Raw genomic sequence first — 15,676 nt, forward strand, 5'->3', positions numbered from 1 at the left:
AAAACCAATAAATCCACGGGGCTTTCTGTTCGCCCCTGACACCCGGCCTTCTGTCTTTTGTCATTACAAGTATTCATCAGCGGCCCCACGTCCTGGCCCACCGGCCGCTCAGCTGCACTGCGTGCTGGAAAGCAAGAGGGCTGCGCATTCACCCAAAACTCAGCGGAGAGCAGCACTTATCTGTCTACGCTCATGAGAACACGCAGGCCACAGCCAGCACGGGAACCCAGAGAGAGCAGAGGGAGAGAGGGAGAGAGAGAGAGAGAGAGAGAGAGGGAGAGAATGATAGAAGGGTGGTAGGATCAAGGCTGTAGGAGGAGCCAGCGTTTATGTGACTGTCTCTCACTTTCCCTGTGTGTGTATGCGTGCGTGTGTGGGGAAATGTGTGTTTATGAGACTGAGTGCGCGAGAGAGAGCGCGCGCGTGTGTGTGTGTGTGTGTGTGTGTGCGTGCATGTGTGTCTAGATGTAATTACCATGTAGAAAGTTGTCTGCGTGCGAGCGAATTTAAGATAATGAAGTGAATGGGCATTCATGGCGTTGGGGGAAGCTAAGTCACAGAGAAGAGGGGGCCGAAGGGTCTGCCTGAACAGCCCCCCCCCCCCCCTCTCCCCAACACACACACACACACACACACACACACACACACCACCACCCCCAGAAGGCCAAGCCAGGAGCATAATTACAGAGGCACCACCAGGGTTCTTGCGGATAATTGACCAGAAAAAATGATTGAGTCATCATCAAAATGCCCTAGTCTGGAAAAGTTCAAACATGTACTTAACCTATGCAGGCATTATGCATTCATACCGTGTGTGTGCTGCGCTGCTGCGCTCGCCACAGCCTTGTGGGGTGCCTGATTTACTTAAGAACAAAAAAAAAAATCAGAAAGAAAATGGATGGATGGGAAAAAAGAACGACAAGAAAGAGCGAGAGAGTGAGAGGAAGGGAGGGGACGAGGCACCACTGAAGTGCAGGCTATCTGATCTGCTGAGTTTGGGATTTCAATAGGACTTAAACCTATTAGGATCTGTTGAACTCCAAACCCACCCACTCCCCTCTCCCCCCCACTGCATTTTATCTCGGAGGCAAAATACACTGTCCAAATTTCCAGACTCTGAGATAAGGACCTCGGGGGGCCCCAGTGTGACGACTTATTTTTCTCCCCCCTTTAATTCTCTTAGAATAAGAAACAAAACATTACAAAATGATAGGAGCCTGTTCACTGGGGAATGAAAATTGCTTTGACATGGAGATTAGGCAGCGGCATTGTTACAAGACATTGTCTCATATGAACAAGGCTCGGGGAGGAGAAGGATAAAAGCTGGATGGGGGGATTTTTTTTCTAGAACGGCCAGCGGATGACATAATGGAGACTACAAAAAAGTAAGTCCGCATGACATTGTTTGTCAGGGGTGGTAAAAAGAGGGGGAGATTTAAAGCGGCATTGTTGCCCAATAGAAATGCCAGAGATGCAGCGCACAAAAAGAGCAGCGTTGCTGGAGCGTTGCTGGAACGTGACAACTCAGCAATTAAGAATCATGTCATCTGCTTGTCAAACAAACACGTCCCCTCCAACCCCTCAGCTCAGAGCCGCAGAGCACAGCCCCGGCACAGGGAACCAGGGCGAAAAGAAAAATAACCTCAAACGCAGTCACACCCAAACGGGTAGATCTACATCTCGTGACAGGCCAAGACTTAAACCAGGCCATAGATAGACGTCCTACACAAACACGTTGATCGTATTTTATTTGTTTTTTTAAATGAAAATTGTCTTCTTGTTATTTCGGTATCTGTCTGTCTGTATAAATATTATATTGAAGCAATTTAGCTTTTTTTTAGCTAAATTTTGGACTGTATTTAGTGCGAACAGTTCATTCCAACAAAAGAAACGTTTAAAGAGCTGAAGAGCTTCAGCTGGGCCCGTGTGATCCCTCCCTCTCCTGCGCGTACAAGATCTTTTTTCGGGGGGTCCAAGTGAAGTTCTTCCCACGGGACACGGCCGTGGCGGGGCTGGTTTACGGAGCTAAGAGCCGTGGGGGGAAAAACCTGCTCGGCTGGCCGATGAGCACGCTGAAAAGGCTCCTAAAACAAATCAACGCGACGCCTTTAATCGGGCCGGGCAGCGGTTTACTCAGAGGTCCGGCGAGGCGGCGGAAGAGGCCAGGTTCACACACTCATGCTCAGGGGCCTGTGAAAGATTATTCCCGGCGGCGGAGGTGGGGGCCGGGCCTGCAGAAGTTCCGCAATCCCCCCCCACCCCCCATCTCCCCCAATAACCCTCACCCTCCACCCCACAGTCACCAGGGGAGACTTGACCTATCACTCCGCACGTTCCCTCCGTTAGCCGCGGACAATGATGCCTTTCACACACCTTTCACACGGCTGTTTCGGGGCCTACGCCCACGCATCTTTAAGCTAGCCCCCCTCCCCGCGCACGCTCGCTCCGACCGAACCACCAGCACTGCAATTCCTCGTTGACTTGCCCTCTCAGCAAATGTCTACAGAATACCTCACCTACTCTTCACTTATGAGTCAAAAGAGAAAAGTGAGTCATGTCATAGAACAACCAAGGAATGGTTTCAACTGTAAACTTCTTGCCTGCCTTTTGACTCACTCTCAACTTAAATCAAAGAGAAACTAATCAACTGCGTCTTTCAGATATTTGTCATGTCTTTTTGTTGACACAATGAGATCTTTTGAATGCCATACTTGTGAGCACACAGAAGGCGAGACAAACTATCCTATTCCTGAGCCCTTGTGTCTGGAGGGGGTATTCTTGGTGTGTCCTGCCACTGACCCCTCAGGCGACTGTAAAGAGTTTCTTAGAGGTGAATTAGATACCTTGACCCCATCACTGTGGCTTAGCCCCCACACAAACCCAGCTGCGACCTTGCCTAAGTATGGCTGTTGACCCCCCCCTGCTCTCCCGCTGGGTCCGTTTGCCAGTCCGTCACAGGCGCCGGTCTTAGTGTTCCACTAAACGCCTTCGTGGTTATGAATACGACTGCACCCAGGGGCCAGAGTGGCAAGCTGATGGATCAGCCACTTCACTGCCACAAACGGAGTCTTAATTTTTTCCCCCTCTCTCTCTCTCTTTTTTGACAAAACTCTTTTATATTGGGGGGGAGCGGGGGGTAAAACTGCCTGAGGGCCTCAATGGGAAGTTAATGTACTTAAACTATGAGCTGCGGCTTGGTGGGGATAGATGGCTGGGTGTTTCGGGTGGTGGTGCTGGTGGGTGGGTAGGTGGTGCATGATGGAAATGACCTATCATCCCACGGGCAGCATCGCTCTGACCTACAGTTTGACAAATATGAGGATAGATAGAGATTACTTCACACCTTGCGGCAATTCAACTGACAACACGGGGCGAGCGAGAGAGAGAAGGAGACAAAGAGAGGGAGGAAAGGCATTATCCATTATATAACCACTCAAATCAATGGACTGCTCCGGCTTCCTGTTGCAATACTGAGGGGAACTGAGTGGTAATCTCCTTCTGACTACTGACTGACTCCACACAATCGCCACTTGAAAACATCCCTTTGCCATTGGAGCTGAGGGGGAAAACAAAACAAAACAAAAAAAAGCCCTGCATGCCATTCCCTGCCATCAGCAGAAAAAAAACAAGGTGAAATGCAAGGATTTGTGAAAGAATTTTGCACCACTGCAAAGATGATTTTTTCTCCATATACAAATAGGTTATAAAACTATTACCTTTATGAACTTTAAAATGTTGTTACACAACAGCCTTTCATTATATTTTAATAAATTATCTTTGACCTAAAATAGAGTAGAAATGAAAGATAATCATTTTAAATGCGAAATCTTATTTTCGAAAAAATTCACTGTAAAATTAATTCCAGTTTTTTTCCCCTCACACCCGGATTTTCGAGGTACAAACCCCATCAACATGTTGTTTATTTCCTTAAGCTGTGCACGGTATTAAACCAGTCTAGTCAAAAGGCAGGGATTTCTAACATCCAATTAGGGGCATCTTTTTTGTCTTGGAACAGTTGTCAAATCAACCCACTTCCCACACTCATCCTTCCCCCAGTAAGATCCACTCATTGTGGGTCTAGTCTGCACAGGCCTTAAAGCATCGGTTCCCATCGCCATTCCCAGAGTAATTAGTTAGTCATTTATGCTTAATTCTCTCCCGTACATACTAGTTGATCCAACAAACACATGCCACCCATTGTCAATCTGCACAAGTAGGGCCAGTGAGAAAAAAACAGTCTCAGGCTCCTGACCTTGTTTTGAGATATGGTAATGTAATACATTAAAAACCCTGGGATGGCTGTGCGTAACAAGATAAGCAACAGTAAAGCTGACTGTGGACCACATTTGCGCCGTCCTCATTGACATGCATCTATTTCATCAACAAAAAAAAAAAAAATCACTTCAGAAGTCAGTGATTTGCAGAATTCTGTATATTTGAAAATATTTAAGACTTGTGGTTTAGTGACTATTAAAAAAAAACATGAATCATATGAATGGTGCGTGAATCATGAATCATGAATATAATTTAACCGTTTTTCTGTAGTGGTGTGTGTAGGACTATGAGTGTGTGTGTCTGCCTGCTGCCTGGCCAGTCGTGGGTATGTGTCCCGTCAGGAGAAGGGAGAGACATGGAGAGTGTGTGTGTGTGTGTGTGTGTGTGTGTGTGTGGTTCTCACTAGGGACGGGGTGAAGGGCAGCTGGGCACTCTACTGCACGTCTGCTCATTTAAATACTGTGCCCTGAATCTGTCACATTATTTATTCGCCGTATGCACACTGTACACTGCATCAACAACAAATTAAGTTGTAAATAAAAAGACAATCGCCACCATTGTTTTGTTTGTGGTGTTGTGCTGCGGGTTTGTTTGTTGCCCCCCCCTCCCATCTCTCTGTCCTATAGTTTCCCTCCACTCACATACTCCCTCCCCCACCCCCCCTTTTTCCTCCCCAAAAGCAACAGTTAAAGATGGGGGGGTGGGAATCTGTCTACTAGGATTTGCTCACTCTCTCACTCACTCTCTCTTTCTCCCAACACTTGAATCACAAAGACGCCAGTTACACGTCCAATATCATAAGAGCCTTGCCCCACAGCAAAACAATGGTGGAAATCCATCCCACCCTCTCTCTCACTCCCTCTCTCTCGCTCGCTCTTTAATTGTTATCGTTATTATTATTTCTCGCTCATCATATGGATGGTGTCTGTGTGAGAGCGCTAAGCAAAAGGGAAAGTCGGCCCCTGCGCTCGGCGGCCATGCATGCGTCCTCGGCGGAGATTAAGGACAGTTATTTTAATTGGGAGAGAGGAGCTGGCAGGCCTGCCTCGGACCCATCTGGTCCGGAGTGTCACAGACTCTCCTCACACGGCATGGAAGGAGAGAGCGAGAGAGAGAGGGAGAGAGAGAGAGAGATAACAACATCAACAACAACAAAAAAGCAACAAACATACCAAACTCACCTTCACATCTGAGAAGAACATCTTGAGCATGTTGGAGCTCGGGTAGCGAGTGTAGAAGAACATCAGCTTGGCCTTCTTCAAGTGGTTCGGGGACAAGCCTTCCTGAATTTGGAATTGTTCAGGTCAAGGAATAGCACAGAATGGAGAGACAAACACGCAATGCGTCGAGAATAAACCAGAAAAGCTATAGAGCCCCTTTGAGAAAATGGTCAAACGGTTGGGATAGATTTTCACAGTGTTTACAAATGCTTGAAACATTCCGCAAACCTCCAGTATGTGTCTGAAATATGCTACACTCATAAGCAAAGGCGTTGGGGCCGCAATGACAAGTTCAGTTGACCACTCTGCACCTTCCTCCTAATCATTCTCTCAAAGTGCTGCGTGTGGAGGGGGCCACTTGCCAGTCAACGTATGCAAACGCCACCGATCAATAACCGACTGCTTTGCCCCCCCCCACCCCACCCCCCCAATAAAATTCCCTATTTATCTAGAGGTGGCATTGCCCTCTAGGCTGGTAAACAGAGGCCGCGGCGGAATGTCCCAGGAGACAGGAGAGGGGCTAACCAGAGCGATCTCACCATTACAATTAGCCCCCCTTCAAACCCTCCCGTGATAACCCCCCACCCCCGCCCCCGGCCGCCTGGCACGGTGCGAAGCGGCTGCCAGCTAGGGCAGCTTCGGCCACATCTGTGCCGCAGACTGGCCACGCCATTTCTGTGGCAAATTAACGGCTTTATAATTTATCAAAAATGAAGATGCATGCGAGAGGAGAGTCAATGGGCCCCCACAAGGTCAATTACGAGGCCCTCCGCAGAAGCCACCAATCTCGTTTAGCGCGCACACACACACACACACACACACGCACATACACACACACACAGTAAATAAAAAATGCAAGGGGGATTTTAAGCCAGCAAGCAACTACATAAAAAATCTGTGCATTTCTCTCAGACAACGATAAAGTAAATTATTCACAATAAAGAACAATTAGAGAACTCTATTGACTAAACAGAAATATACAGATTTAAATTGAAAAAAAAAAAAAAATCCGGTGAATAACACACTTGCACATCGACTCGTTGAGCATGTATGCGTCTTTCAGGCTTTCTGTGATGTGGCAGTGATGATGGCTGCTGATTGACGTGTTCCTTGTGCCAAGCATGGATGGAGGGGGGGGTGGGGAGAACCCTAGGTGACCTCCATTACAATGATAGGGAGAGACTAAAAGAGCATTACTGTCCCCGCCGCCATCTGTCATAACGCATACATGAAATAGCTGCAGTGAATGGGGAGGGATGAAGACAAGCTGTCCTTTTACCAAACAAACCGCGCTTTTGAAGGACCAGATAGCACATTGAAAAGCGCCTGAATGGGGAGAGAAAGGACTTGATGGGAAAAAGGGGACTCGAGTGTTCTTTGGGTGAGAGAGAGGAAGAGGAGGGAGAGCGCAAGAGAGAGAGAGAGGCCTCCTTTTAGTGGCATGCAGACGAAGACACAATTTCACCAGACGAGCAAGGACACGGGACAGAGGGGTGGGAGTGGCTAACATCCCTGTGAGCTTCTTGATAAGATTAATTATATTGAGATGCTCTTTTCAAATTACAGAGCACATCTAAAAACATTTCATATTTGTGATCTCAATTAAGGGCCAAATCTCTTTAGAAGCTTAGCTGCTGCCTGTGTCGTCGTTTTTCTTTTTATTATTAATATTAATCTCTCCTCCTGAATTCATTGTGCTACAATTAAATTCTTCATGTGTGGGGACATTCTTTCTAGTCCTGTTTACTCTGTCACTGCATTTCTATCAGCCTTTAAAACTTGAAACTGTGAGTTTTACTTCCAAAGATGCTTTAAAACTGTGAGTTTTACTTTCAAAGATGCTTTCCATGAAAAATAAAGCATTACAAAATGTATCTGCATGTTGCAACATATCCGGAGATCTTCCACTACTATCATCTATCTATCACCATCTAGTATCTACTGTTACATCAGTTCACAATAGAGGCAGATGCTTAAAGAGAGAGAAAAAACATTAGAGGAAATGCTGTCTGCTTTTGCATTAAGCCACTTATTTTAGCAAAAAAAAAGAAACAACTTTAACACACGGAAACAATATATGCTCATGACTTGAGTCATCACTCCCATTTTACCCTTTAAGCCTCTCTTCCAAGAAGAACAAAAAAAACCCGGCTGTCTCCAGGAGACATAAATATTCATGGTGGCAAAATGGTCAGAGTAAACAGTCATCTAGATTGTGTAAAAAAGCAGCGCGAGAGCGAGCCTAGCCAACAGGCCCAAGGTCAGGAGAGGAAACACTGCGGCCCCCCATAAATATAAAGACTGGACACAGTGACGAGAGAAGGAGCACAGACTGAAACACGGCCATTCCAAACGCCGTCTGAGTGCATAAACAAATACAACTGACACACACACACACACACACACACACACACGGCTCAAGCCTCTCCCATCCCTGCTGGGCGAGAGCGAGACTTGGCCTGTGTGTGTGTGTGTGTGTGTGTGTGTGTGTGTGTGTGTGTGTGTCATGTAAGGGAGACAATAACTGCTGAAACTTGATCCAATTGCCAGGTGTAAGGAGAAAAGAGGGTGGAGGGGGGGTGAGGTGGGGAGGGGTGAAAAAAAAACAGAAGGATGATGAATCCATAAATGAATGCTAGACATCTGTTCAGCAACATGAAAGATTAGAGGAGCAGCTACAGGACTGCTGAACCTTAACTATCGCTCAAATAAACAGGACATGTGTGATGTGTTGACATCAGCCTCTCAAAATTAGGAAATAGCCCATGTTCCAATGTCCTTTTGTTATTTTTAATGTTTCAAAAATCGTAATATAAAGACTCAGAGAGTCAAAAACACTTGCTGAGACATGTCAGCCTATTTTCAACTACATGTGAGATTGATTTTATGATTGTATTACAATACTGTGAGTAGCGATACCAAATGTTAACAGTTGGTGAGAGATAGCGTCAACAAATTTTTAACAGCATCTTCCTGATGATAGAGCGAGATAAGGAGAGCACCACAGAGTGCTTGTGTGCCACTGGGGCTTGGCCTTCAGTCTGATAGACTGAAAATGCAAAGCACCTTCACCTGCAGCCGTCCACCACCTCCGCCACGCCCTCCCCACCCCCCTCGATGTCTTAGTACAGCACAACAGTAGACTTTCTATATGCAAATGCAGGAAGGCAACTGAACAAGGCTATTTTTCTTGAGATGCAAAAAGGGACGCGTGACAAGGAAGATCACTCTGCTCGGGAGCGGGGGAGACAATCGGCCGTCTGTTTCTTTCCTGATTTGAATAAAATTTAATATTTGATTAAACAGCCTCGTCTTGCAAATATCAAAACATGGGGCTGTCGAAGGGCCCGATTGCGCAGGTGTCAGCGTTTGTCTCGTACGCGCAGCACTAAGGAAGTTTAACTCGTTCAGGATTTAAGGAGACAAAGAATCCTTTCTTTCCTTGCCTACTTGATGCGTAATGTACTTGAAAAAACTTTGACTAGGACACTCAAAAAACTCTAACATACTGTCCAATTTAAATGGTAAGAGGCAGTGTGTTCAAGAAGATATAATCTGTATGATCCACTGCTTTTAAAAGCTTTGGAAATGACAGAACTGCAGAAGAGTTTAGATGGAGTTACACGACTCCCTGTAAATTCACTGCTTTAATAATACTTATCCAGATGGCCACATGACATGGCTATCAGGCATGTAAACATCCTATATTATACATTCATGTCTCTGTTTCTCTCTCTATCTCTCTCTCTCTCTCCTTCTCTCTGTCTCTCTCTGTTTTACTTGTGTGTAAAGCTCTTTGTACTTTACAAAGGACCTGCAGGGAGGGAGGACAGGTGAGCCAGAGGCTCCGTAAAAGGTTTGGAAAAAAAAAAGAGAACGGAATAAAAGATAAACAGCTACCTGCAAACACCTGTTCACACCAGCTCTGGATGAAAGAGGGAGAGGGGGGTGGGGAGGGGAACTGCTGCCAAGCAACAACGACAGTCCTAGAAGGGCCTCCTGCAGGAGTAAGATCACAGCGCTGTTAAAACAAATAAGACTCTGTCTTCCGATCAGCAACTGTTACTTGCCGTAGGACGTTACATTTCAAGGTACACCACTCTAGTGTGTAGACGGACCTAGACTGTCTGTCATCCTCTAGTGCTGTGGCAGTTTTATAAGGCTCAAAGCACACCACTCTGTCATCGCACAGGGCTACTCCTGAAACGCTATAGGTGGGGTGGTGGAGGGCTTCTCAATTCAACTAAAACATCTAGGGCACTCAGTCTGTCTTCTCTTCTTTTTCCACTGTGAGTTTCTCAGACCCCTCTTAGCAGACCCCACTTGCCTTTTTCTTTTTTCCCCCTTCTCCTTCTTTTTTTCTTTCTTTTTTTTCCCTTTTTTTGATTTCCCAGCTTTGAAATATGATTTGCTTTGAGCGTTTATGTACAAAGTCTTACATGCGGAGTGATGAAAGGGACTCCATTGTGAGGCTCCCTGTGATTGAGGGAACAGACAAGAGATGGGAAGGTATCTGCTCCCACCACGGCAGAGCCTTTCAGGGCCTCTCCCTATAGCTGCCACTTAAAAGCCTCAAACCAGAGAGTTCTGTTTAATCTTCAGACTACTGGGAGAACACAGGGGCTTACAACATGAGCCAATTAATGGAGATTAATTGAAATTAAGTACTTCTTTTAATTTTTTATATATTTTTTTTTTGGGGGGAGGGGGCGTATTCAGTGAAAAGACGGGTACTGTAGCAATCTTGTGTGTGGAACAAATTTTGTAATTGAAAAGGATGGTTCAGCACCCCTTGTGCTTGACTGTCTTTTTTTTTTTTGGTTTTGAAACCAAACACTATATTGTGTTTCACACCAGTTGTCTAACAACAAAAGACACAGACGCAACTCTTGAAAACACAAACAAATAAACAAATACACACACACACACACACACACACACACATACTAACACAAATGCTTTATAGAAGTTTTGAGAAAGGATATTGCGCTCCCTGAGTACGGTGAGATGTCGGACATGTCCTGGAGGTCTCCGCACTCAGACTTGATGAGCGAGAGGGACAGGCCCTCGGTGGTGCTGCCCGGGTGCGTGGGGGACATGGAGCGGTGGTGGTTCAAGTGGTTCGACATCTTGGTCCGTAGGCTCGTGGTCTCCCGGGAGAGGTCAAGCGACTCTGGGGAAGAGCGGTCCTTGCCCGGGTAGGCCGAGGGTGGCCCCAGGGGACTCTGGAAAGGGTAGCCCATGAGGGGCAGTGGGAATGGGTGGCGGAACGAGGGCGGGCTGAACCCCATGGTGGCCGTGAGCGGAGATGGGTGCAGCGAGGGGTGGTGGTGAGCCCCAGGGGTGGGAAGGCCGGACGACTGGTCAGAGTTCTTGCGCACCACGAGCGGCAGCGCCTCTGTCTGGTCGTTGGCGCCGGGCATGGACATCCCGGTGAAGTCGAGCGGGTTGGGAATGATGACGTCGCCGAAGCACTGCAGGCGCTGGTTGGCCGTGTGGAAGTTGGGGTTGTCGCCGTTCATGGCGAAGCGGTCCGGGGGCATCTGCAGGGGTGGGAACACCTGGGGCAGGGCCGGGCGGGGCGGCTTGGCGAACACCTTGACCACCGTGTCCACCACCTGCGACATGGCCGTGTTCAGCTCCTGCTTCAGCGTCTCGGCCAGGTGCTTGCCCTCGGCGTGCATGGACTGCGGCCCGTGGCCCTTCCCCCGGGAGCCGTCTCCTTTGGGCTTGTCGCCCCCTTCGGCGATCATGGTCTGCTCGCGGATCAGCGCCCGGGCCCGGTCCAGGAAGTGGCCGGGGTCCAGGTCGGACATCTCGTTGTCGGAGCGGTCCGGCACGGAGTCGTCGAGCCGCGCGCGGTTCTCCAGGCCGCCGTCGGAGCGCATGCTGTCCTCCGACAGGTTGCCGTCATTGTCGTCGTTCTCCGAGTCGGTGCTGTCGTAGATCTGGTAGAACTTCTCCTGCAGCTGCCGCAGCTGCTTCTGCATGTCCTCCAGCTGCAGCTTGAGCTGCCGGCGCTCCTCGTGCTTCTGCTCCTTGCGGGCCGACACCAGCTGCTGGAAGCTCTGCTGCTGCTGCTGGGGCAGCTTCTGCTTGCGCTTGTTCTCCCGGTAGCTCTCGCGTGGGCTGGGAGGCTGCTGCTGCTGCTGCTGCTGCTGCTGCTGCTGCTGGTGCTGCTGCTGTTGCTGGTGGTGCTGGGGCCCGTCGCGCTCTCGCTCCCTCTCCCGGTCGCGCTCCCGGTCACGATCGCGCTCCCTGTCGCGATCCCGCTCCCGGTCGCGATCGCGCGGCTCCCGGTCGCCGCGCTCGCGCTCGCCCTCGCCGGCCCCGCGCAGCGTCACGCTGGGCGAGTGGCTCATGCCGCGGATGATGTTCTCCACGCGGGCGCGCTTGGCGCGCAGGTGCTCGTCCGTCAGCCGCTCGATGTCGAACTGCGTCATGGTGGGCCGGCCGAAGGGCGACAGGCACTCCTGGGGGCTCTCGCGCGACGAGTTGCTGCACGCGTCCTCTTGGTGGGCCTCGGAGCCTGTGCTGGACAGACCGCCGCTGCCCTGGAAGTTGCCGTTCTCGCTGCCGCCGTTTTTGCCAATGTTGTTCTTCAGCAGCTGTGAGATAATGGTGGCGCCCGGGAAGGGCATCATGGCGTCCTCGTAGGAGTTTGCTCTCTTCAGGAGCTTGCGTAGCACATTGGACTTCTCGCCGTCGCCGTGTGGCACCACGGAGCACTCGACGTCCTGGTCCGAACCGTGGGGATTCATGGCACTGAGTATGGTTGCTTTTGCTCGGGCGAATACCGCAGATGCTGTGCCGACAGTCCTTTTCACCCCGATGTCAACTCTTCGTCTCTTGGTTTGTCTGTTTAGAAGGGCTGTGTTGTCATGGTCAGGCATCACTGGAACTGTTATTGTGCCATCTTAAAAAGCCTGTCAGCTGGGCAAGGCTCGGGAATCCTGGGAGCCTGCCCAAACAAAACACACAAACAAAAATACAAAAAAAGAAAACAAACACATCAAACCACTGTTTACATTTTTTTAAAAAACATTTTTAACTTTCTTTTTCCTAATCCCATGTAAATACTGAATACAGATTTTCTGAAAATATTCTGTAGCATGTGACACATTTCTGTGCAAAATAATATATTGACCTGGCAGATCATTTCTAAAATAAAATTAATGTTGTACCATTACTATTTCTGACAAGTGATGCCAAAAACTACAAAAGTTCTAAACATAATGTCCATAGAAATCCAGGACACTTCCTAGCACATCTATTTTCATTACAAATGTCAGAAAGATAGAAAATAAATGTCCATAAGGAGGCAATACTACTTGTATCTTAACCAGTTATCTCCCTCTATTGAGATTAGTTAGGAAAATCGGTGTGAAAACGGTCATAGCCAGAGCACAAAATACATGTTAGCCTTACATTATCAAAGGTGAATTTAATGCAAGACTTTTTAACTACTTTTAAGGAACACTTTGCTTGTATCTGAGCACTCATATCAGCAATACCTAACTGTTCTCTTCATTTAGTAAAAAAAAACAAACATAGGCTACACTTTGTAGCCAAACTCATCAAACAGGTGAAGACAAATCTGTTCCTCACATATTACCAATATATATTTCACTTCCAAGTGTGCGCTAGTGTGTGTGTGTGTGTGTGTGTGTGTGTGTGTGTGTGTGTGTGTGTGTGTGTGTGTCAGTGGTCACATACCTTGCATATCAGCTTCACTAAACTGACAACTGAACAAAATATGCAAGTCCCTAAACACAGTGGTCGAAAACATACATTTAAAGCATTCAGCGACCTAACTCTGACCTAAAGATTTTGCAACATTATTCTTCATCTCGATACTTAAATTAGAATGTACACTTAGTATATTTACATGCTCATATATTTAACAAGTTCAACATTTCACAAGCATATGGAAGTCACTTCAGGTTGAGATCCTAAGGCAAGGAGGCTTTAACCACCATCAACATTGTTTAGAGCAAAACATTCAAATGCCACTGGTCTAGTAGAACAAAACTATATCTATGTACATCAGTACAGAATATTCTGCCACATGCAAAGTAACCACAAAATCGCACAGATTGTGAAGAAATGCTTCCATGAACTATACACACCTTCCATATGGCACTTGAACCACTTCACTAAAACTGGATAAAATGTTTTCCTCACATCTTAAAACTAAATCAGGGCTAATTTAATTTAAAACTCAGTATTCAGTCATGTTACCACATGTCATGAACTATGACAAACAACAGCAAGGAATAATAAAGTGTTTCTGAACTGACATTCTTAACGCGCTTAGACCACATCATAATGTTTCTTGGTTGTTCAATATAGGGGAAAAGCTACGAAGTACTGTTTTAGCGAGACTGCTCATACACCTGTCGCCAACATTTATTAAATGTTGCGTGTTCATGTTCAGCCTTTCCGGAGTAAAATGGATTTTTATACGTAATCCAGGAGGCCCAGCATATTCGCATGGCAGAGTCGTGGTCAACATAGTAGGCTAGACAAGAACGCACGGAACAGATAAAAGAAGGGAGCAAACCGGACATTATTCACCCACACAACCCTCATCACCTGTGTATTTCTAAATTGAAGTACTTTCATTGTGAGATGGCAATGAGGACGAATGCATAGCTTAGCACAAAGGGAAAGACGGGCTTTGTAGACTGCTCTATTGATATCTCTGAATGACAACCATCGCAAAAGTTTGGATGGGTTCAACTTCTCATTTCGAGTAAAGGAAAATAATTTATGTGATATTACCTATCAAAGTAAGTGAATTTCAGAATTATTCAATAAACTTATGCTATGGATGACACAAAGACCACAGCAGTAAAAAGCTGCGTGTTGACAATTGGCAAGACCATTAGAAAGCGTTGCGCCGCATATAACTTACAGTCACTGAAACATTATAACTGGTAAACATATACACAATACCAAGGACAAGCCTGAACAACATAACCACTATTCAAAAAGTCTAACAAATCGGTTTCCTCTGTAACAGCCTATATAATTAATTCCCATATAGGCTATTCTTAAAGAGTCGCGTGAAATAAGATAAAGTAGGAAACTAACAGAAAAGTGATTTAAGTGATACATCAATTTAGTAAAGATAAAATATAGCCATGACAATCCAGAACAAATTATGCTTCACTTAACATCTCCTAATGCGCACCAGAATCAAAGAAACAGCAGCCGACTTACTTCACAAAGTCTCTTTTAAAAGTGTACCATCCCGTTTATCAAACCTTGTAAAAATGTCTTAAGAGTGTCAGTGAAAATCCTGCTCACAATAGTCTAAAATGCACTTTCCGTCACTGATGCTACGTGTTTCTAAAATAAAATTATTAAAATCTTCAAACGCATCTACCAGCAAAGACGTAACCATTTGAAGGCAAAGAGAATGAACGGGAGCGATACGAGGACAAGGTTACTTACTCTGCAGACGAGAGGAAATTGAGCTTCTTTGCAATACTGAAAGAGAGAATACGGAGGGTTGTTCGCCTGGTGATGAATATTGTAATTTCTCAGGACAAGCACGAGCGACGAGAGTGAGTGAGTGAGCGAGAGAGCTCTTTTGCGCCGCTCTCCTTTCCAGATGGAAACTGTGTTTCTCTGCGATGCGGACAGGACGGGGCTAGAGCGCTCTCGCACTAACAAGATTCACTTTAAGACGCAGCTGAAGGAAGCAGGAAGACGGCGCGTCATAATCATTGTGATGTAACATTTCCACCTACCAATAAGAACAGTCCGCTGGATTTAGAGGAATACAAAACGCCGAACTTCACCGACGTGGAGAAAGACTCGCCGGTCAAAAAAAGACTGCTTTCGCCATCCACTTTATACAACAAATGATTTTGCGGAACCTGTAAGGATGCATTGTCTCCTGAATTAAGAGAATACAATTCTGTGTTTTGCCTTGTTACATCTTGTTTATCATGCTCACTGAGTTGGATACATTTAACTTTCATGAAATTATAGCCTACGAATTGAACAATTGGTGTATTTTATCCTCTTTGATTTATTTAATATAGGATAGGCTATAAACTGTTTTGGCAATTGTATTCTTTTGCGAGGAACGTTTACTTTTATTGTTTTTCAAATCAAACCCTTATTTGGAAAATGATAATAGGCTGCAAAAACAGAGCTGATAGCCGATT

General features: G+C 46.6%; 1 protein-coding gene across 7 annotated transcripts in view; it reads right to left on the minus strand.

Moving 5' to 3' along the window:
- The window catches only part of prox1a (prospero homeobox 1a), a 35,311-nt gene extending 19,994 nt beyond the window's left edge, over nt 1-15,317 (minus strand). The window contains exons 1-3 of one of the 7 annotated variants that reach the window (XM_062523050.1): nt 15,254-15,317; nt 10,481-12,456; nt 5,448-5,570 (exon numbers count right to left, since the gene is read on the minus strand). In XM_062523050.1, the coding sequence (XP_062379034.1) occupies nt 5,448-5,570; nt 10,481-12,388 (2,031 nt within the window). In that variant the 5' untranslated portion in view covers nt 12,389-12,456; nt 15,254-15,317. Of the gene's footprint in view, nt 1-5,447; nt 5,571-9,451; nt 9,495-10,446; nt 12,457-14,720; nt 14,851-14,954; nt 15,158-15,253 lie in introns of those variants that run through there. The other 6 variants (XM_062523048.1, XM_062523051.1, XM_062523053.1 and 3 more) reach the window with 6 other exon arrangements.
- Between the last annotated feature and the right edge of the window lie 359 nt (nt 15,318-15,676).

This window comes from Sardina pilchardus, chromosome 20, assembly GCF_963854185.1.
Source record: "Sardina pilchardus chromosome 20, fSarPil1.1, whole genome shotgun sequence".
Taxonomy (NCBI): Eukaryota; Metazoa; Chordata; class Actinopteri; order Clupeiformes; family Clupeidae; genus Sardina; species Sardina pilchardus.